Raw genomic sequence first — 24,340 nt, 5'->3', positions numbered from 1 at the left:
CACAGACTTCACTAAGTTTTTTTAAATAAGAAAACTAAAAGAAAATAGAATAATACATTTATCATAAGAATGAAAAACATAATGTTTTTGGTTTAACGAAGAAGAAATCAAGGAAGATGTAAATGGAAGATACAAGGAAGATACAATTAAATATACAAAAGTTCTGTATTACAAAAACAATGTTATTAAGATAAAGACAATAATTTTGGGGGAAATATTCGTAAACAAACACAAAAATCTAAAATGTGTGAAGGATTCAACAAACATTCAAAAATAACACTCTTTTTCCCTGTAAAAGGAAGTCAAACCTCAGTGAAGAGAAATTAAACATCTTAATAATAAAAGAACCACTATAAATTGGAATTGCCTTTCAGTTGCCTAATCAATGAGGAGTAGTTAGTGTTAAGAGTAACTCATTTCTAAATATTCAGTCTGAATATACTTACTTTTACAAAGGTCAAGAAAAAGTTCCTCAATTCCTTTGTTCTGTTTGGCTGAAGTATGATAGTGCTTTGCTCCCACTGATTCTGCATACCTAGAAAAAGATGAAATAAATTACAAGATGCAAGAAATTTAAAAAGCCAAAAAAAAAAAACCCTGTGTCTTACATGGCATTCAAATTTGGCCACACTTGTTTTGAGCTGTCTTAAGATACTCTGAAAAAAATAAATGTGAATCAAAGCTGATTATTTCAATTCAATTCCACATTAGTAGTCTTTATTATCTATATGAAGGTTCTTACTCAGATCCAGTAGACTGGATGGCCTTTTAGGAGTCTTCAACTCTGAAAGTATATGATTCCACAGAGACTTTTTTCAAGACACTTTCAATGTTACTTTTCCTGTAATAACTCATTCATAACTATACAAATTCTCATCACCAAAAAAAGAGTACTACCTATCAGGTGGTTGTCATTGTTACAGCAACCAAAACTAAAGCATGGCAGTGTGGTGATCTGCAATACTAAGGCTAGTACCTACACTAGTTAAATCATAAACCATTGAAGTATTGAGATAGAAAAATGTCATTTTCACTAACAAGAAATTCAAAAACATATGAATCGGTGGTAAGAAGATGAATACAAACAAAGGGGTGGGAAAACAGGAAGACTTGGGTCCTAGGACTTAATGGTTAACAAGTATAAACACACGTTAGCCTACGATCCTTCCTTTATCCCGACCACCAATAATGTGGTTAGTATGTAGTTACCTGAGCCTTCTTTAATAGGTATGGGGCTGGTCAAGAGGATGACAATAGTATGTGGTTAAACCCTTCATATCTCAGTGACTCTGAACTTGTAGATGAGTAACTATATTATATTCCCCACCTCCATAACCACCTGATTCCTCAAATCTCCTTCCCCAGAGTTTCAATCTAACTCCACTCAAAGCTTCTACTGTGCCCTCTGAAATGCCTGTTTCATAGACAACAAACTCTCCTTCATATTAAATCTTTTCCTCATCTATTCTTTCCATCTACTAGCTCTTACTAAAACCTAGCTTCCCCCTAATAACCACTCTTCCAGTCCTGGCTACACCTTCATTCATTCTCCTCAACTCCCTGGTCAAGGTGAAATACCCCTTGCTCCCTACGGCCACTACCAGGCTCTTCCCCTTCCGCTATCCCTCAGTAGTAAACTCTCTGCCTTTGAGGTTCATGCTACTCATGTCTACCACACTCAAAATCTTAGTAACTATTATCTATAGGTTCCCCAAGTCTTTCCTTCCTCAATAAGTTCTGTACCTGGTTCATAATTTTTCCTCCTTAATTGCTGCCCTCATACTAGGGCCTTCAATTTACATACTGATTCTCCCTCAAACACCCAAATCATTCAGCTCTGCAATTTACTTCCTAGGAGCTCCACCTCCACCCTACTTCAGCCACACAGAGAGTGATACCCTACATCTTGCCATCACCCACAAATGTACCACCTCCATATTCAAATTATGAAATCTCCTGATTCGACCATAATCTACTGTCCTTTCATCTCTCTCCTATGCTACTCTTCATTCTAATCCCATGCCACTTCAATCATCTCCCAGGCCTCTGCTCTTCTCCCTATCTTGACTCCTAGGTGAACCAATCCAACTCTACTCTGTCCTCCTCTCTTGAATCCTTCGTCCTCTTATCATATCGTAAACCTTAAAATTTCTTAGACTTATAAATGTTGGAAATTTCACCATTGGGAAATTTCATTCTTGAAAAATTCCCTATTGATAGTAGGAACTCTATTGGAATGTGAACCCCATTGGCATGGGAGGTTCCTCCTCCTCCCTTCTTAAGATTACTTTAGGACAGAAACCTTTTGCTGAACAATGGAAAGGGCTTTGACCTATGCTTAAGCATAGAACAGGAATTTCTTTGAGTCATGATTGATTTTAGAATTGATACAATAGAGATACTTGGAATGACAGAACCAGGTCTTGGAAAATACAATTTCCACCCCACTCAGTCCTAACAGGATTTAGGAAGGGCTGCAGCATAGATCAAAATTTAATTATTCCAATCTCTACCCTACTCAGGGTAACAGGATTTAGGAAGGGCTGTAGCAAAAGATCAAGATTTAATTATTTGAGAATATGACCTTCAACAGACATGTGCAAAGCCACAGACCTCTGGGCGGTCCTGGGTTAAGCTAGAGCCACCACTGGCACAGGGACAATGATGGACAGTGATTGGTAGATGTGAGAACTGAGGGGAGGGAACTTGGATGGTTTCCTTAAAGAGAGAGGGGTCTGAGGACTGAAAGGTTGGTTGGAGAGTTTTGGCTCTGAGTGGTTGGAGAGGTGCTCTGAGAAGCTTGTTCTGAAGGAAGCTGGAGGTGGAGGCCCCGGAGACTGTTTCTCCATTTTGGTCACGTGAGTAATAGGGACTGATCTCCTTTCTTTGCCCCAGCTATCTAAGGGCTTGGGCCTTTTGGCCCAGCCTAAACAGAAGGGGTATTTAAGCCCTATTCCCTTCTCTCCCCTTTCTCTCTCCCTCTCTATATCTCTAATTCCTTTCTTCCTCTTGTTTGTAATTAAACTCTATAAAGGTTGACAGCTGACTTGAGTTTTCATTTAGGAATTACATAGCTGAATTCCTTGGCGACCTTAAATTAATATATATCAGTCTTTTAAAGTGATTTCCTTGTCACAATATCAACAATTAAACTTAGCCAAGGTTCAGCTTTGCAACACTCGTACCACTCATCACCTTCACTCCTACAGATGTTGCTGAATGAAGATGGAGAAAAACCATATAACAAATTCTGATGGGATCTACTACCAATTTATGTTACATAACCTCAATAGGGTCCTCGTTGCTGCTAGACAGTTCTACTAAACTCACTCTCCAATGCATCTGTTTCAAATCTTTTCATCTTTCCTCAAACTTTCCATGGTTCTCCCTCTCCCCACTATCTTAGCTGTCATATTTTGCAAAAACTGAAGTTGTTCATGGTGAACTCCCTCTTCCTCCTTTCCTATCACACAGATCCTTTCTGTCACCATCTCATCTTTCACCCTTGTCTTATATGATGAAGTGGCCTTACTCTTTACCAAGGCTAACCCCTCTACATTGTTCCCATTTCATCTCTTCTACTCCAGGAGAGCAACATCTTTGCCATCCCCATTCTCACTTATTTTCAATCTCTCCTAGTGTACTGGATCATTTCCCACTGCCTATAAACATGTCCCTATCACCTCAATCCTGAAAAAATTCTCATTTGATACTTCTATCCCACTAAAAACTGTTCTATATCTCTTCTACCTTTTGTAGATTAAACTGTGCCTACTCTCATTCTCTTCTTAATCCCTTACACTCTGGTTACTGGCTATATCATTTCACTGAAATTGTTCTCTCCAAAGTTATTACTGATCTTTTAGTTGCCAAATCCAATAGCTTTTTCTCAATACCTTTCTGTCATCTTTGCTGGACCCTCCTCTAGATAACATCCTCTAATAGTTAAGTGTCCCTAAGAGTTCTCTCCCATGGCCTTTTCTCTCTATCCTACTTAGTGAGCTCATCAGCAACCATGAATTTAATTAAAATTTCTATGCTGACTAGGGGGAGGGGGTGGAGTTAGGTGGCACAGTGGATAGAATGTTGGGCCTAGAATCAGGAACTCATCTTCCTCAGTTTGAATCTTGCCTCAGACACTTAGTAGTTGTGTGACCCTGAGCAAGTCACTTAACCCTGTTTGCCTCAGTTTCCTCCTCTGTAAAATGAGCTAGAGAAGGAAATGGCAAATCAGGTCACAAAGTGTCAGACATGACTGAAAACAACTGAACAACAATGCTGATTCTCAAATCTACCCACTCTGCCCCCAGACTCTGTTGGCCTCCAATTTTTCATCAATAATTGCCTTTCAGACATTTTTTGTTGTTTTTTTTTTAATTTAGTCAATTTAGAACATTATTCCTTGGTTACAAAAACCATATTCTTTCCGTCCCTCCCCTCCCCCTACCCTTCCCATAGTCAATGCATAATTCCACTGAGTTTTGCATGTGTCCTTGATCAGAAGCTATTTCCATGTTGTTGATGTTTGCACTAGGATATTCATTTAGAGTCTATATCCTCAATCATAGACCCCTCTACCCATGTGATCAAGCAGTTGTTTTCTTCTGTTTCTACTCCCACAGTTTTCCCTCTGCTTGTGGATAGTGTTCTTTCTCATAAGTCCCTCAGAGTTGTTCAGGATCACTGCATTGCCACTAATAGAGAAGTCCATTACATTTGATTATACCACAGTGTGTCAGTCTCTGTGTACAATGTTCTCCTGATTCTGCTCCTCTCACTCTGCATCAATTCCTGGAAGTCATTCCAGTTCACATGGAATTCCTTCTGTTCATTATTCCTTTGAGCACAATAGTATTCCATCACCAACATATACCACAAGTTTTCAGCCATTCCCCAATTGAAGGGCATCCCCTCATTTTCCAATTTTTGCCACCACAAAGAGCGCAGCTATGAATATTCTTGTACAAGTCTTTTTCCTTATTATCTTTTTGGGGTACAAACCCAGCAGTGCTATGGCTGGATCAAAGGGCAGACATTCTTTTGTCACCCTTTGGGCATAGTTCCAAATTGCCCTCCAGAATGGTTGGATCAATTCACAACTCCACCAGCAATGCATCAATGTCCCGACTTTGCCACATCCCCTCCAGCATTCATTACTTTCCTTTGCTGTCATGTTGGTCAATCTGCTAGGTATGAGGTGATACCTCAAAGTTGTTTTGATTTGCATTTCTCTGATTATAAGAGATAGAACATTTTTTTCATGTGCTTATGAATAGTTTTGATTTCTTTGACTGAAAACTGCCTATTCATGTCCCTTGCCCATTTTTCAATTGGAGAATGTCTTGATTTTTTGTACAACTGATTTAGCTCTTTATAAGTTTGAGTAACTAGACCTTTGTCAGAGGTTTTTGTTATGAAGATTTTTTCCCAATTTGTTGCTTCCTCAGGCATTCTGAACTGAATATTCGGTAGGCACTTTAAATTCAATATTTAAGCTTGACTATGCCACTCCCCCTATTCCCCTGCCAAATCTTATTGCCTCTATGATCAAATAAGAAATGCTTTGGTTGGCATTAAAACCCATCATAAACTAATCCAACTGTTAGAGACTTCTTACATGTGTCCTCTTCAACACATGACATTGGTCTCCTGGATGTTCTCATAAACAAAACACACTATATTTCTCAGCTTTGGGCATTTTCTCTGGCTGTCATCTGTGCCTGGAATTCTCTTCCTTCCTCATCCTTTCCTATGGGCTTCAAGTCCCAACGAAAATCCCAACTTTTACAATATATATATTTCCGACTCCTCTTAATTCTAGTACTTTTCTTCTGTTAATTATGTCCTATTTACTTTGGATGTAGTTTGCTTTGTATAAACATATTTGCATGTTGTTGCCTTCATAAGACTGTAAATTCTTTGAAGGCAGAAAATGTCTTTTGCTTCTTTTTGTATTCTCAGTATATAGCACAATGCCTGACACACAGTGGGCACTGAATATTTTTATTCAGTCATGTCTGACTCTTTAGAATCCCATTTTCTTGGCAAAGATACTGAAGTAATTTCCCACCTTTCTCCAGTTCATTTTATAGATGAGGAAAAAGAGGAAAATAGGGTGAAGGGATTTGCCCAGGGTCACACAGTAATTGTCTAAGGCCAAATTTGAACTCAGGAAGATGATTCTTCCTAACTCCAGGCCCAGCACTCTATCCACTAGTCACCTACTTACCCCAATAAAGGAGGGAGTCACTACTTTAGACTCTAATCACTAAATTATATTCAACATTTACAAGCTTTAACATTTCTGGAATAAGTCAGTAGGATCTAAATACTTTAATGATCCCAAGATGACTTTGCTTTTCTAAACATGCAAATATCCAGATACCCAATTTGCTCATATTAGGACCTAAAAGTTCATAGACCTTGCCATACCTTATTTCTGTACTCTTAGTTTTCTGGGCCTTTTTATTCCCTTTAGAGCTTAACTTTTATGCACTATTTCTTCCTCAAAATAGACTGAGTTCCTTGAGAGCAGAATCTACCTCATGTTTTCTATTTGTAGCCCCAGAGTTTAATATAGAGTATATTTAATGCTTCTTCATTTATTGCTAATCATCGGATTATATCAGATCATATTATCTTGTATTCTTTTTTTGAAGTAGAAGTAAGCTAGATACTCCTATAAATGTTTCTGGAAGTCGTTTTAAAAAAGATTTGCTTTTTAAATAGTCAACTATGCCAGAATGCCTATATAAAAACACTTTGATGAAGTGTGTTGGGTTAGAATCTCTATTAAAGACTTACAAAAGAACTATATCAACCATCATTTAAGATGAGAAGGTATGCAATCACTAGAGTGACCACCCACAGAGATGAAATCAAAGAACTATTGAAATAATAAGCAAAACATAATGAATGTTTATATAATCAACTAAGTGGATAAAGGTACAAAAGCTACATAATTTTGTAAAGTTAATTTAAATTAACCCAAATACTTCACTTTAATACTTTAAGAATGAGGGTTGTCAGTTCATGGAGAACCCAACTCCTGTTTGGGTTATGGGATCTTAAAAAATTGAGTGCTATGAAGCCACCTGAGTAGGACACACTTCTCTGAAATTAGTAATCACTAAGTCTATTCTTATGCGTTTTCTGGTTTGTGAGAACCTGCCTGAGTTTTGAGTGTGGATCCACTGGAATAACCCATGGTCAATTCCAATTAATCATTTATTTTTGTAAACTTTCTTTTTAAAAATGTTTTATTTTTGGTTACAATTCTCCTCCCTACCTTTCTTCCCAATTTATTAAGGCAAGAAAAACAAAACCTGTTAATAAAGAAAAACAGATCCTCAATTAGCATGTCTAAGAAAGTAAAGGAAAAGAGGGGAGAAAAAGGGACATATATGCTATAAATCCCCCCCCAAAAACTTGTTTCCCTTCTAATATTGGTTGCACTGATTTTGTTTACAAAAACTTTTTAATTTAATCAAAATTATAAATTTCATTTTTCGTAATGTTCTCTGACTTGTTTGGTAACACATTTTTCCCTTATCCATAAGTCTAACAGGTAAACTTTTCCATGTTCCCCTAGTTTGTCTATGATAGTACCCTTTATTTCTAGATCAAGTATCCATTTTGACTTTATCTTGGTGAATGGTGTGAGATGCTGGTCTATGCCTAGTTTCCACTCTGTTGTTTTCCCAATTTTCTCAGCAGTTTTTACCAAATACTGAGTTTTCCCCTAATAGCTTGGATCTTTGGGTTATCAAACGCTGGGTTCCTATAGTCATTAACTACTGTGTGTTGATTTCCTAACCTATTCCATTGATCTACTACTCTATTTCTTATCCAATACCAGATTATTTTGATGATTATCACATTACAGCATAGTTTGAGATGTGGTAAGCCTATACAGGCCTCCTTCCTTTATTCCCCCCCCCCCCATTAATTCCCTTGATATTCTAGACCTTTTGTTCTTCCAGATGAATTTTGTTATCACTTTTTCAAGTTATAGTTTGGCATGGTACTGAATAGGAAAATTTTATTTATCTTGGCTCTGCCCATCTATGAACAATTAATTAGTGTTTTCCCAATTGTTTGAGTCTGACTTTATTTGTGTGAAGTTTTATAACTGTGTTTATGTAGTTGCTAGGTTTATTTTGGCAAGTATACTCATAGGTATTTTATGTTGTCTACAGCTATTTTAAATGGAATTTCCTTTACTATCTCTTGCTACTTAACTTTTGTTGGTGGTAAACAGAAATGATGATAATTTATATAGGTTTATTTTATATCCTACAACTTTACTAAAGTTGTTAATTATTTCTATTAGTTTTTTTGTTGATTCCCTGGGATTCACTATATGTAATCATGTCATTTGCAAAGAGTCACAGTTTTGTTTCCTCAATGCCTATTCTAATTCCTTCAATTTCTTTTTCTGCTATTGTTATAGTTAGCATTTCTAATATAATATTAAATAGTAGTGGTGATAATGGGCATCCTTGCTTCAACTTTGATCTTAATGGGAAGGATTCTAATGTTTGCTGATGGTTTGGGATAGATGCCTTGTATCATCTTTAAAGAAAGTTCCTTTTATTCCAATGTTTTCCTTTTCTTTCTTTCTTTCTTTTTTTAAATGATTAATGAATGGGTGTTGTGTGTTTGTCAAAGGTATTTGGACATTTTTTCAAATAGCTACTGATAGCTTGAATTTCTTCCTCAGTAAAATATCTATTCATACAATTCAACTCTCAATTGATAAATGGTCAAAGAATATAAGCAGACTGTTCTCAGACAATGAAATAAAGGCTATCTATAGTCTCATGAAAAAAATGCTCTAAATCATTATTGCTAGAAAAATGCAAATTAAAAGAACTTCCAAGGTACCACACCTCATACCTATCAGACTGGCTAATATGACCAGGAAGGAAAGGAAAACTAGGCCACTAATGAACTGTTGGTGGAACTATGAACTATCTCTGGTGAGCAATCTGGAACTAAGCCCAAAGGGCTTTAAAACTGAGCATAACCTTTGACCCAGAAATATCACTACTAGATATATATCCCAAAGACATCTAAAAAAATGGTTAAAGAACCTATTTGTACAAAAATATTTAGAGCAGCTCTTTTTGTAGTGGCAAAGAATGAGAAATTGAAGAGATGTCCATTAATTGGGGAATGGCTGAATAAGTTTTGGTATGATTTTAATGGAATATGATTGTGCTATAAGAAATGATGAACAGATTGATTTCAGAAAGATCTACATAAACTGATTCAAAGTGAAATAAGCAGAACCAGAAAAAAGTGTACACAGAAACAGTAATATTGGAACTGTGAATGACAGCTCTTCAATCAACAATCTGAGATAATCTTGAAGAAGTTATGATGAAAAATGCTATTGGATCCACCTCTAGGGAAAGAAGTGGTAAGAGTATGAATGTCTACCAAACATATTTAAAAAAAAAAAACTTTATTTTTCTTTTTCAGTTATGTTTTCTTTCCCAACATGGCTAATATGAAAATTTTTTGCATTACTGCACATGTGTAACATCAAATTGCTTGTTGTCTTAGGGAAGGGAGAAGGGAGGAAGAGAGGGAGGGAAAGAAAAAATTCAGCTAAAAAGTAACAACAAAGGTTAAAACTATTGATACATATCATTGAGGAAAAAGTTATTTTAAAAACACCTATTTGTATCCTTTGACCATTTGTCACTTAGGGAATGGCTCCAGACCCAATCACTTAATAAAGGCCTATTAAGTGGCAGGCACTGGAGTTGAATACTGAGTAAAGACAAAAAACTTTTCCCACAAGAAGCCAACATCCTATTGGAGAAGACAACATGTACATATTTGGTAGAGATAAATACATATGCCACAAATCCAAGGAAACTTGGTGGGGTATTGAGGAAGACAACACAAGAAAGGCCTTCCAATGGAAGTGATACTTGAATTGAGTCTTAAATGAAAATAGAATTACAAGCAAGAGAGCATTGTAGTCATGAGGGATAGGGAAGTAGAAAGGTCAGTTGTGAGGAACAATAAGTCTACCTTGGCTGGACTAGAGTGTGTGGAAGAGAATATTATGTAATTAGGCTGCAAAGGTGGATTGAGGACAGATTTTGAAGAGCTTAAAAATGATAGAGGAGTTTATATTCGATTCTAGAGGTAACTAGTAGCCACTAGGGATTTGAATGAAATGCTAACCTGGTCAGACCTGAACTTCCGAAAAAACCATTTTGGTAACTATGTATAGAATTAATTTCAGCAGAGATTAGAAGGAGAGCAATTGGGAGATCATTGAAAGAGGTAAAGTGGGACGGAGCAAAGATGATGGCTGGGTGAGTGTCAGGAAGTGAATGTATATGAGAAATGCTGAGAAGATAGCAATCAGAAGATCTGTCAGCTGACTGGATTTAGAGTGATGGAAGAGTTCAGAATGATAATGAAGTTGTGAACCTGGATGACTCAGAAGAAGATGGTGTCCTTGACAGAAAACTGAGAAATTTAGAAGAAAGAAGAGATAATGAGTTCTGTTTGGGGCATAGTGAGCTTGAGGTAGCTTTGAGATTACTTACTTAAAAGTCCAATAAGCAATTGGTTATAGGGTTAGTGCACAGGAAAGAGTTTCAGACATATAGCTTCTGAAGTCATTTGCATAAAAATGAGAATTAGTCCCATAAGAGCTGATAAAAGCACACAAACTCAGAATATAGAGAGAAAAGAGAAGGAAACCAGAATAGAGACTTGAAGCACACTGCTGCTCAGAGACACTATACCACAATGAGGTAGAAAGGACTTCTTATTAAAAGAAATTATTCAAATACTTAGTTTGAGGGGCAGGAAATGGGACAGACAAGTTTTAAGAAAGAAAATCACAACTTACGTTTCTGCTTCTTGGACTGAAACATGCCTTTCTTTTTCCAAGTCTATCTTATTCCCTGGTTGGAAAAAAAATTAAAAATTTAATACAAACTTTTAATAACAGTTCATTTTCACCAGTAAATCACAACAATCAATTCACAATTTTCTAATACAACAGATTATAAACCTTTTGGTTCTTAGTTGACAATATAAGTAAAAGACTAAAATAATGACTAAATTTAATAGTAAAACTCCTTCTATGGGTCCATAACCAAGTAAAAAGCTAGTCAATTTGTAAGGGAAGTTTCCTTACAGTTTCTACAAGATGCTATTTCATGGCATAAGGTTACAAATACAGGGAGTTACAACCAAAGAAAACTATGATCATACAACTTTCAATTGACTGAAGAGTTTTGACAAAATAATTGTCTACTACCAAATATAAAAAGCATCAAAACTTTGTTATTTATTCTCTTTTTAAGCTAACAGGGCTTTTAGGCCTTCTCAGACATTCTGAAGGTCAACTTTTTGTTATAAATGCCTGGTTCTGGGGAGGGAATCTCTGCTGCCTCTCCCAGAAGTCTCTCCACTTCCACTTCATTTTATTAAAATCAGTCCAGAATCCATTTGGCTAGTACAATCTATTCAAGGATTTTACTATCACTACTTATCCTCATTTTCCTTAGTTCCTTAAACCCTAGGAGGAGGAAGGTAAAAGAACTCAAGTTTCCTTCTATCTCTATTCTTCCAGAATATCAGACTATCTTCTTTGTTTTTAACAAAGCATAGCATAGACAGATACAGAACTGGGAAAGAAGGTAGACAAAAAAGAACGAATAAAGGGTTTATCATGCTTCGAGGTTCACATTGTTTATTCCTTTTATTAAACATTAACCTCAAGATACTTTTTAGTCCTCCTTTGGCCCTGCCAGATCTTCTAAATTTGATTTTGATACTGTCTCATTTTTAGATCTTGCTATGATTTTGGCTGACCTACCTGTCATTTTAATCCTTGGGAATCACTCCTCCAGTACTTAATTATGAGTTCTTCAGTCTTGGCAAGTATTTTCACTTTACAGGTCATCCTCCCTTCCCCATTTTTAAAGTTTATTTTATACTTGATTCACTGACTATGGCCTTGAAGAATTCCCCAACTATCTTCCTCTTTGGGGGTCTCAAAACTTGAACCCACCTCATTCTTCCAAGGCCAATTGAGAGTGGAGAAGAGGTATGTGTCTAAGCTTGGGATTCTTGAAAATTAGTCTCTCTCTCTCACCTCAATCTATGCTAACTAATGTACTTGATGTAAATATTAAACTTCCAATCCCCCAGATGCTTCTAGCAAAGACTCTTATTGTAATTAAAAATCTCCTTCTGAAAATGTATACCTTTACTATCGTTGGGGTGGTTTCTCTATTCACTCGCTAATCTCAAATGACAGACATACCCTAGGATCAAAGGATACTAAATAATTTTCTTTGTTCATCTCATGATGAGTCATAAACTTAGCAAATTGTATTTTAAAATAAATGCAGAAATACAGTAATACCAACATATTTAAACTCTACTCCCCTCCCTTCCTTTAAAAATTAGGTAGGATCATATCACAATAAGGATAAGGACTAAACATATTTTTTCATTGGTATAACTACTGGATAAAGAAATGTCTTCTATCCAATACAACCTGTCATCTTTCCTGCAATTTACAGTCTGAAAGAGAATTGCCTAGAGTATTGAGAAGTTAAATGAGATGCACAAGATCACATAACTAAAACTGTCAGAAGTAGGACTTCAATTCCTATATTCTGGCTCCAATGCTAATTTTCTATTTACAAACCCTAAGTTGCTTCTCTCTATCACAATGCCTTAAAAAATACCTCCAAATTCCCTGAGGCAGTGTGGTACAGTGGGGGATAAAGTACTAAAAGACAAAAAGTTGAAAGAGTTAAAAATCCTAACATTTATCAGCTGCATGACAATAAGCAAGTATTCAATTTCTCTGAGCACTGGTTTCCTCATTTACAAAATGAGGGTGATCTCTGTATTATCTATCTCAAAAGAGTGTTTTCTGAGGCTCAAATGGAATGTCTGTAAAATATCCTATAAACTATTTTCAGTTTTATTAGCATTATTAGTGTCTTTAAACCAATACTCCAAAATAACTTTTCAACAATTCAGTAAATTAATCTATTGGTTGATATGAATTCATATGAATAGTAGCTTCTGTAGATTTTACACCCAGACCAAAAACAAACAAACAAGCACAGAAGGGTCTTTTATACTTTTTCTATTATTTCAAATATCAAAATTAATTTGAAGCTATAGACAGTATATGTAGAAATATCTCCAGATAACAAGACTATAAGCTGGATGACAAAAAAAAAATTGAAATCAAATCAATAGGCTGCCGTTAGACAAAACTAACAGATGAAATGTAACTGGAAGAAATGAAGTCTTGATACATGTGCAATGCTGTTTATCATACTTTAATAGGGATAACAAAATGGAATCTACCAAAAAAAAGACAGTGATGGGTCTGGAAAATATATCCAGAACAGTATTTCCTAGAAAAGGGAAAACTGGAAGTGGAAGAAAAGGGAAATGATGATGCTCTTAAAATATTTTAAGAGCTCTATTTAGATGTATTTTAAATGCCATATGTTCTAGGCATTTTGTACAGTAAGTCAGAAGTGTCAAACTCTTCAAAACTCTCTAGTCCAGACCAAACCAGATTAAAATGATATTGGGAAATATTTAACAAAATAAATTAAAAAACCCAATATGGATAATACTAACTTGAGGTTTTCTAAGACACTAGGTAACTTGCGAATTCCTTTCTATTTGAATTTAACATCACTGTTGTAGATGGAAAGGCTAATTTTTTTCTGAATGACCATGAATAGAATAACACTGAAGAGAACATGAAATTACATATGCTATTATGATGGTTGTTTAAACATACAGCTAACCTATCTATCTCCTTGGGCAGATGATATAAATGGAAATTAAATGAATCCAGAATGGAGTGGATTCACATTTAAGAAACTATGCTAACTGCATGAACCCAAACTGTTCTTTGATACAAAAGCCCAATTTAAAATACACCATTATTCTCTGACCATGGAAATTTCGAATACTACTTTGAAAGAATCAAAACTGTAGGGTGTGCCCCAAAAAAGAGTAAGATAGATGGTGGGTACAAGTAGGCCATAGCATATCACAAATAATGCCTCAAGCATGAGAAACACATTACTGAAGGCATCTATGAACATGAAATAAATATTGGACGACTTATGTGAAAACAGGTATGGGCTATAGATGGACAACTCAAAGGCTTTATTGGTACAGGAAAAAACCAGAGGAAGGTCTTCAGAAGGTTGCTGGGATCTATAAATCTCCAAAGAGTTATAGCATGATATGCTGAGTTCCCTTATGTCAGTAAGTTTTGGGAGGCAGTTACCACAGCTATATTTTACTTATGAAGAAAAGAGCTGGTATCTGGGGGGAGGACTTTCATTGGTTTAGATAAACCTCATGTGAGAAAATAATTCTGTCACTTAGAATAATAAACAGCACCTTTTTTACAATATGGCAATAAGAGATTAGTGATTTGCCCAGTTATTCGGCTAGCATGTATCTGAAGTAAGATTAAACCTAGAACTTCTCTACTCTACCACTATCTTATTATCCACTATATTAAAATGTTTCACCAATAAAATAATAGCAATGTATATTGATTTAGTGGCTTATGGTTTCAAAAGGCTACATAGCAACTCTTTAAATCCTCACAAAAACTCTATAAGTTAGGCAGGGGAGGCATTTTCACTATTTTTGTAAGTGATTAAGCTGGAAAGGTAAAGTCATTTGCTCAGATCACAAGAATTGTAAATTAGCCAGATCAGAAATCAAATCCAAGTCTACAGCTTCAGTGTTCTTTGTATGTCATTCTTCTGCCTCTGTAGGCTAGTAAAAAAAGCAGAAACTTTTTTTTTCCATTTTAAAAAATGATTTATGAATCTATGAAATAGTATGCTATTTGTTAATACAAATTAAATCACATGAGATTGGACAATAAGTTATCAGTCATCTTTTCAAAAATGAAAGGCAGCTAGGCGGCACATAGGATAGAGAGAAGCAGATCTAGAGTCAAGAAGACCTGGGTTTAAATCTGGCACTTCCTGTGTGACCCTGGGCACATCATTTAGCTCTGTTTGCCTAGCCTTTGACCTTCTGTTTTAGTTGTTACTAGGACAAAAAGTATGGGTTTAAAAAAATGTTTTTTTTAAATGAAGGGCATTAAATATTACATCTGAAATTAATCATTCACTAGTTCAAAAACAGGCAGTACACTAAGGGGCAAGTCACCTAAACTATCTGCTTCAGCATTCTCATCTTTAAACAAAATTTATACTAGGTTATTTAAAAACTTTTAATTCTAGGATGAGAATACTACTTCCTTTCCCTCCTTTTTTTCCTTTAAAACCTTAGAATCAGTACTATGTATTGGTCCCAAGGCAAAAGAGTGCAATGGGGGTCAAGTGACTTACTTGCTCAGGGTCACAAAGCTAGGAAGTGTCTGAGGCCATATCTGAACCCAGGACCTCCTATATCTAGGCCTGGCTCTCAATCCACTGAGCCACACAGCTGACCCCCCATCTATTTTCCTTTCTGACATAACTTTAAAATACTAAGTAACTATTTCCTCAATGAAATCTGAAGAGCATAAACTAACTTAATTTTTTTTTAAATAAACAATACTTACCAACTATACATAAACATATTTCATTTCCCAACATTTTTCGTAATTCCTTGACCCAGTTTTTTACCTGTGCATACAAAAAACATGGATTTAAATACAGACCAAGCCTTGGACCACAGTGTTTTATAATTAGCACAATTTATTATTATAAATAATTTATTATAAGGAAAACAGTCTGGAAAGTCACATTTTATAACAAAAATACTTTAATTTATGAAATTGTTTACAAAGTTTCTTTGGTTATGATTAAGCTTCATCCTCAATGCTTACAATTTTTTTTTTTTTTAGGAAACATGATAAATGTAAAGTGAAAACAATCCTGATAAAAAAAAACTTGTCAAAAGCTAAAAACTCCCTTTGAATCATCTACCTACCTATATCTTATAATTCTACAAGCAAAACTCATAACTTAACTTAAAAGAATGATTTTTTTGAATTGGGTATCCTGAAGTTATTTATAACACAATTAACACAGATACTCCTTTGAAATTTGTTAAAAGGGGGTCTGATTGAAACAAAACACTTTTAACTCTAGCCAAAATCTACAAAATAAATTAAAATTTAAAAACAAAAAACAGATTCAGATTATGTGCTCAGTTTTCCTCTCCAAATAGCAGTTCAAGTTTCCAATGGTTCTCTTCTGTAAGGACTATAGAACACACTCTTGATCTACTTGCTCAATAGTATTGTGCCCTACATTTCTCAGTCTAGTATGTCAAAGTCTCTTTGTTCCAATAACACAAAGGTGTTATCTTTTGAGCCATTTAACCTTCATCCCTTATTCTGTATTCCAAAGGGAGAATTTGTTCACAATTTATCACAATGGCTGTACCCTCCTCATCTCCTAAAATGAAATGAAAGAATCACACGGAGTTCTAACAAATGAATGTAGCTTTGAATTTACATTTTTCAACTTGATAAAAATTCTTCTTGTTTATTTATACAACTACATAATCCCTTACTAGAGCTCCTTGCCTCCTTCCTAACCACTCTCTATATATGCTGCTTTAACCCCCAAAAGATCCTCCCACCCTTTAAATCATATCTTTACTCAGACAAAATATTTGACTACTTTTTCCTATTCTTTGCCCCTTTGTATGTTCCCTCAGACTTTTACCAATAAAATCACCTTCAAATTACTTGCACCTAACTAAGGACAAAGAAGAATGATAGTAACACCAAACAACAACTACACCAAGACAACAGAAATTCTAACAGCTACTGGCTGCTTATCACTTATTTTTTCCACTTCCTGGGCAAAGTTTTTCCACTAGCTATTAATACCCAAGGCTAATTTGCATGTCTTTATAATGCTTTCAAGCAAGAAAATATCTAAGATTAGACATAGGTACAGCCATTAAAGAGTCAGCTAAATATTTCAGCACTAAAGTTTAAAATTCAAGAAGAAAAGTACTTTCAACTACAAAATTACCCATTTACATATTCCTCATTAATTTTCTAAGAAGTAAATTTAAGAAAAAGCATAGTGATATTGCATTTGTCCATCACTCCTTAGGTAGGAAAAGAACCCAGCAGAAGGTTTTGAGTCAACCCATTTATCATATTTCTGGCCTCAAAACATCTGTAAGGAGTTCTAACATGTGTAAAGTGGATAAGAAGTGGAAAGGAGGAGCAGAAAGTATTGTTTTGTTTTTGAATAGTCAACCTGAACTAAATTCTTACACAAAGCTATCTATATAGGAGAAATGATTCAAACATGCTCTTCTTACTTGATACTCTACTGATTCCCTGAACAATAATTGCAAGTTAATGCATTTCAATTTTAAACTATCTTTATCTGTCAGTATTTTGCCTTCAATTCAATAAACATTTATTAAAACACCTATTCCTGGCAGGCCCTGTACTAAGCTTTGGGGATAGGAATAAGACAGTCCTTGCCCTAAAAGAAGCTTGCAATTTGATAGAGAAAGACAATACTCAAAAGGAAGATGAAAAGGTTAGGCAGTTCTTGAAAGTTTTCCCCTCTGCCCTCCATTCAGAGGGCTTTCCTTTTTCCTAATATATGAAAAATTAACAGGTATCTTAGACTCCTCTAAATGCATGTGTGAATGTGTGTGTTCATCTAGTTATCTTATTACCCCATTTCAAAACACTTGAGTCACCAGTTATTTGACTATTCCATAGCCTTATACTTAATGAACAGTAATTCAATTTAAGACATTAAACACATACTAATCACAAAGCATTATAGTAGGTCATAGGAATTAGAAAAAAATTTAATTCAACACTCACAAAACAGATTTCATTGTGACTATGAAATATTAAATATAATATATCAGCAAAAAAGTAAATAATACCTTTTGAAAGGAATCTTCATCTGTTATATCATAAACTAAAATAGCTCCATTTGAATCTCTGTAGTAAATTGGACCCAAAGCATGGAACCTCTCCTGGCCTGCTGTGTCCTAGATTAGAGAAAAGATTTGTTATCATGAAATTTCTTCTGATTACATGGCTAAGTTCAAAGGCTTAATTGTTAAAATGCAATTATTTAAAGGATTAAAATTTTAAAATAAGATAATTCACAAGAGGAAAATGAGAATATGAAGTTAAAGAATGTTTAAAATGTTAAAATTTTTAAATTTAACTTTTTATTTTTAAAATAAATTTGTCAGTATACATTCACTGATTTCCTCTCATTTCCACATGTAAACACCTGGCTATGCTGCAAACCCCTAAAAAAATTCAATTATGTTCAAGACCTCTTACACAAAATAGAAAAGTAGATTGACATTTTAGAAAGTCTGCAAGGCTAAAAAAATGTTTTCAAAAAAAAAAGAAGAAGAAAAAATTTGATTGAGGAAACTATTTGTTATAGTATACTTCAAGGAAGATTAAAGGCATATAATATTTTTGGATCTTGTTTGATTACTTAAAACCCTTGTTTGTGATTGCTAAAATTTCTTTTAAAAAAGAAACTTTCTTATTGTATAATTAATTTCTGTACCCTAGAACTCCAATTCCCAGCATCCCAAATTCCTTCTCACCTTATGTGCTGACCCAGGGAGGATATAAATTTGGTGTAGCCCCACCCCTTGCTCTCTCTTTTGGTGATAGGGCACTATGGAGGTGAGAGGCAGGAGAAATTTGTTCACATGGTTTTAATTTTGTTATTTAGGGTTTTTTACCTTCTATTTCTTTTTTATTCCTTCTACTTCAAGTGATTATTAATAAACTCTATAAAATATAATTCTTGGAGTGTTGGACATTAATTTAAATCCTACACTACTTTAAAAAAATTTGGAAAGCTCAAGTCTCAATTTTGTGATTATTTAAGGTTAATCAATTCCAGACACATCCAAACTTACCACAAAAAATCTTAACTTACCCATATTGCAAGATTTACTCTCTTCCCACCAATATTTAACTTCTTTGTTAGAAAAGATGCCTAGAAAAGAAATACATACATGTTATTAAAGGATTCCCTATATAAAATAATATTGTATAATGCCCATACCTTTATACACTAAGGAACATTTTTCTTTAACCCTTATATCATCTTAGAATTGACACTAAGGCAGAAGAGCAGTAAGGACCAGGAAATTGGGGTTAAGTGTCTTGCCCAAGGTCACACACCTAGGAAGTGACTGAGGTCAAATTTGAACCTGGAACCTCAGTCTCCAAGCTAGACTGTAGGCTCACTGAGCCACTTAGCCACCCCTCTAAGGGACAATCTAAATATAAAGCAATAAAAATTGACAGGAGAAAAATGAGCATTTCCATTCAAGTTAGTATATAAATACAGTAGAAGTATAAGACTATGTGGTCAGACTTAAAAAATTTCCAGAATTCAACATTTCAGAGAATACTTACTACACAATGCCCCCTGTGTTTAACTAGTATAAAATACAGCGTAGGAGTTTTTAATCTCACTGATAATAGAACACATAAAATACATCTATAAGACTTTACATAAGATTTAGATGAAATTTCTACCAAGATGTTTCTTTATAACATGAAACCAACCCTGGGTCTTTGAAAGCTACACCAATAACATAAGCTCCTATAAGTCTTACAGCAAAACAGAAAGCATACAAGCCTTAGGATGGACCTATCTTTTGTCCAAGCACCTTAACAGATTGGCTTCGTAAGGATGATGAATTTTCCAGCCACAGAATCTCCTTAAGATCTATGAAGACAAAGCAGGAATTGCTATCTGTGGTATTAAAGAGTATACCTATCCACTCAAAAACCTGGATATTTTAAATAATACGTGTATAACAGAACACCTCTCCAAACAAGATACTAATCTCCAAATCAACCTCTCAAAGAATTCATTTGAAGCATACATGTTTACTTGAACAATGTAGCCTATGTTTCAACTTTGCAATACTTTGGTGTTGTAGAAATTGCCAATGGACCCCACCACAACAGATATAAAACAATATTACCCATCTTGATACTGAACTTCATTTACCAGTCTTGGCTCCAGTCACAAATATATGCATCCACAATGTCACTAATGTAGGTGACTTTCCCAAGGTGCAAGTAGCAGTCCCCAACTATACTTTTTATCCTGTACAACTTGTACCACCTTTGTTCCCCTGAATTCTCTATGGAAAGACAACTCATTCACTGGGCTGTTAACTGTCAGTCTGTCATCATTTAATTTTATATCACTGCCATAACATATAAATAAAACTAGCAACCAACTTGTGATAGTACATGCCACATTTTATAGTCAATCTTCAACTCTAAGAGGGGAGTATATAAATCATCAGTTCTCAAGGACCAATATTGGTTATGTAAAAAGGAATTCTTTATTCCTCTTTTAATTTAACAGAGGACCTGGAGGTCCTCTTGAAGTAGAAACCATAAGAGACAGTAAGGAGGAACCAGAGAGAGGAAATGAAGTAGAAAGAGGTGGCCAGCTGCTGACAGTTAGGGCTGGCAGTTGTGAGGAAGTTGGCTGCTGGTGTGTTGGGTTGGTGGTTGATGTTTAATTGCTGGAATATAAAAGGTAGGCCTGAGCTTACTGAGAGGGCTTTTTGGCTTTATCCTTTAGAGGGGCTTTTGGGCCTTTTGAACTTTTTGGGAGGTGGCTCTTCATTGACAGACCTAATTGGTGTTGGATTAAACACTTATTGGGTTGGTTTTGATTGGGCTGGAATGCGTTGGAACTTTGTGGGGTGGTTGTTATTAGGGGTAGTTATAGGCAGTCATAGGTAGTTAGAGGATAATTAGTATAGACATTAGGAAATTTTCTTTCTCTACCACTTTCCTATATTTCTCTCCTTTACTATATTCATTTTACTATATTCTTTTACTATCTCTAATTTAATTAAAATAAATTGTTAATTGTTAAAAGCTGCTACAAGTTTTCTTTTCTCTGGATTAAAGGGATAATATTAATTCACAATTCTACTACAATGTCATTAAAACTTAAAATTATTAAAAGCTGCTCTCTTATTTTGTCAAAACTCCTATTTTAACCCTTACAGTTACCATAATTAATTGGAGTACAACTACATTTTAAAGTTAATTTATTTGCATTATTATGGTCATTGTCTTCTTGATTAATAAATGCTAATTGTTTACTTCACTTGGCAATAATTCATTAGTCTTTTTATATAGCTATCACTGTTATAATAAAAGACTTTATTTACACCAGCATGCTCAGGCATTTCCCAAAACATGGACATCTAGATACAGTTTACAATTTATGAGACTTCTTAAAGAGAGGGGGAAGACGGAGAGAGAGGGAAGGGGAGAGACAAGGATAGAGAGAGAAAATTGGAAGGGGGAATCTGTAAAAGTTTGGATTATAAAAACAAAATACATCAATAAAACTTAAAATATCTTTTATCTATTTTCTAAGATTTCTTATACTAGAAACTATGATCTGTATAAAATGTTTCTTTTCCTTCTCTTCTCTTATTCTTTAGCTCTAAAATTCCCATCCTGGGCCTCTGGGAATCCTAGAAAGGGGAGGAAGGGAAGGATGTGAGCAGGTAAGAGAAGGACTATTATGTAGAAAAAGGCACAAACCTGTTCTCTTGTCCCTAGTTCACATCATCTCACCCTGTGTAATATTTGTCCCTATCTTTCCACATAGCCACCATGTAAATTTACCTAAAGTGTTCTAAAGTCTTTTGGTCTCTTAAGTGTTTTTAAAATTGTGCTACCACCAACAAAGATTTCTTCCAAGTCATAATCAGCACCATTATTCTTAGCTACATGCTTCCATACAATGCTTGTGTTTTATTGACATAGCTTTGGAGAGTCCAGAATCGCCTCCTTGGTGATGCTTGGCAATAACAATAGAAGCATGATATGATCTTATGAAAGTAATTTCAAGGTAGGTCAAAGTAATTAAAATAATATTTATGTGTGCTAGAGACACAGCTCCTGCCCTCAAGGAACTTAATAGTCTAGTTGGGAATATTTCACATACATAAATTACATACAAAACCAAATATAAAACAAGCAAGTAGAAAAGGTTATATGAAGATTCCAGGAAGAGAAGATTACTTTAAATGAAGGCTTGAAGGACAGGAAGTATTTAAAAAGAGAGGCACTAAAAGGAATGCATGGCAGAGTAAGGGACAGTACAGTAACAGGGTGTTATAAAGGTTAAAAATTAAAGGTTGGACTACATTTATGAGAAATGTGGTCGCCGAAATTAATTACTCAAGTCATAATAACTTTTATGGTAATTTATTTATTAAAAAAAGTGAAAGTAAGGGAAAAGGAAGAGAAAGATAATTACTTTGGCCCAGCTAGAAACAGGCAGGGCTCAGAAGCCCCAGCAAAGGGGAGGCCAGAGGTAAATGAAACAAGGGTTCTAGTCACCAGGCCTCCTCCAAAACAAAGGGTCTCTCTGGAGTCTAGTAGCTCCAGAAAAGCCAGGAAAAAGTCAGCTTTTTCACTCACCCACGTAGCAGTCCTAAGGGAAGATCCAAGAGCAGTCTGAAGTCCCAAGCTGGAGCTCCTCCAAGGCCAAGTTCAAAGGAGAGAAAAAGCTCGTCACAGGAAGTCACCACCATTTTTAAAGACAGTTCTTTGCATCACTTCCTGTGCCTTCCTTCCACTTTTACGTGGACCAATTACAACTTTAGGTTTTTTTATTTGTCATTCACTAGCACACATGAGTCATAGACCCCCCCCACACACACTCTCTTAAGAATTCAGTGGGGATATATACATTCCTGGTGGCTAAAATCTAAAAAACAGGCAGGGGAGAGTTAATCCCATCTTCACACTGTATAATTTTCATAAAATCCAGACCTAAAAAAAATTTTTTTGAGAAAAAACTTCAGTAAAAGAAGATTGTTAACTCCCCAAATAAAAAAAAAAAATGAACTGTTTGGAGAAGGTGCCATGAAGAAATCTAAAAGAAACCTACACTGCATCAGAAGATTCAGAATGAACTTTGGGATGTAATGAGTGAACTGAAGGGGGTTGAACAATTTATTTACTCTGAATGTAAACTCTTATGCCAAAGAGGAATGCCCCATAATTGGTTTTTGTCAATGTGCCTACCAATCACTAATTTTGCTCTCCCTCTTATCTCCAACTATTGTAGTTTCCTCTTAGAAAGTGCAATATTGTATGCACCTTTAGCTAGAAGAGTTTTAGCCATATAAACTAGTTATGTTAAATGATTCACTGGGGAGACTAGTCTCCGAAAGAATCACAGGAGGAGTTGTGAAGATAGGATTAACCCTCCCCTTGTCTATTTTTAGCTAATCAAATCAAGAACTTACACCATTAGAGTTCACAAATCACTTAGTGACAACTCCAAAAGCCACTGCCCCCCCCCCCCACCTTGGACAGTGCTAGGCAAACTGAAAGACTGCCCTTGGAGTCTGTGCAGAAGGAGGAGCAACAGGAAGTGACGTGAAAAAAAGGGGTATAAAAAGAGACCAACATGGTCTAGCAAGGTATTTTCCTTTCCTGGTTTTTGAAGAGATTGGTTTTGGAGATTCATTTCCTTCCTGGTGTTTGGAGAGATTGGTTCCCGTCATTCTTTTCCTGGCTTCTAGAGAGACTGGTTACGAAGATTCCTGCTTTGATTTTGGAGGAGGCTGCATTGGTAGAACCCTGACTGAATTCACCACCGGGGCTTCTGGCTTGGAGAGATTCCTGCCTTGGTGCCTCTGCAAGGAGATTCTCTCAGTTGGCACTTCGGTGGGAAACTCCCTTCAGCATGAGTTCTGTAGAGAGACTCTTTTCCTTGGATCCTGCATTGGCTTGCTGGTGAGTGACTCAGATTTCCACATGGAGATTGGATCTTTGTTGGGGAGCGAGCCGAATTTCATCGGATCAGCACATAGGGTGGGCTAAGCAACTCCTTACCTCTTTCCCTCCTACATGTCATATTTCAACTCTTTCTCTTCCTCATTATAAATAAAATTATTTTTAAAAAAACTGCTAACAGTTGTTTTCTGGCTTAGGGATAATATTTTGAAATCAACAACCACAATATTGAACTTATAACTCTCTTATGTAGTCAAAACCCCAATTTAACCCTTAAAGGGTTATGGTAAAATGGGTTTTAGAAACATTAAATAGTACAGTTTGGAAGATATATAAATTAAATGTAAGGGAGACATTTTAAAAGTTTAACACACATGATTGTCAGAATAAACTGTAATAGTAAGAATGTAGAGGAAGAGTGACCAGTTCCATCAGAAGGCAATTCAACTGCAATATTCCAAGAGGTGTAATCTAGGCCAGGGAGTACTGAGGGGGAATGGA

The 24,340-nt window shown here is 35.5% G+C and overlaps 1 protein-coding gene across 1 annotated transcript in view; it reads right to left on the bottom strand.

The window, feature by feature from the left end:
- Positions 1-24,340, bottom strand: part of RAB21 (RAB21, member RAS oncogene family) — a 36,912-nt gene that overhangs the window by 5,711 nt on the left and 6,861 nt on the right. Inside the window, exons 2-6 of the mRNA XM_001370391.5 lie at positions 18,969-19,028; positions 17,938-18,045; positions 15,623-15,686; positions 10,883-10,937; positions 447-535 (exon numbers count right to left, since the gene is read on the bottom strand). Coding sequence (XP_001370428.1) covers positions 447-535; positions 10,883-10,937; positions 15,623-15,686; positions 17,938-18,045; positions 18,969-19,028 — 376 coding nt within the window. The remainder of the gene's footprint in view (positions 1-446; positions 536-10,882; positions 10,938-15,622; positions 15,687-17,937; positions 18,046-18,968; positions 19,029-24,340) is intronic.

The sequence above is a fragment of the Monodelphis domestica genome, chromosome 5 (assembly GCF_027887165.1).
Source record: "Monodelphis domestica isolate mMonDom1 chromosome 5, mMonDom1.pri, whole genome shotgun sequence".
Taxonomy (NCBI): Eukaryota; Metazoa; Chordata; class Mammalia; order Didelphimorphia; family Didelphidae; genus Monodelphis; species Monodelphis domestica.
Note: the sequence above shows the minus strand (reverse complement) of the source record. Positions and strands in the feature narration are given on the sequence as shown.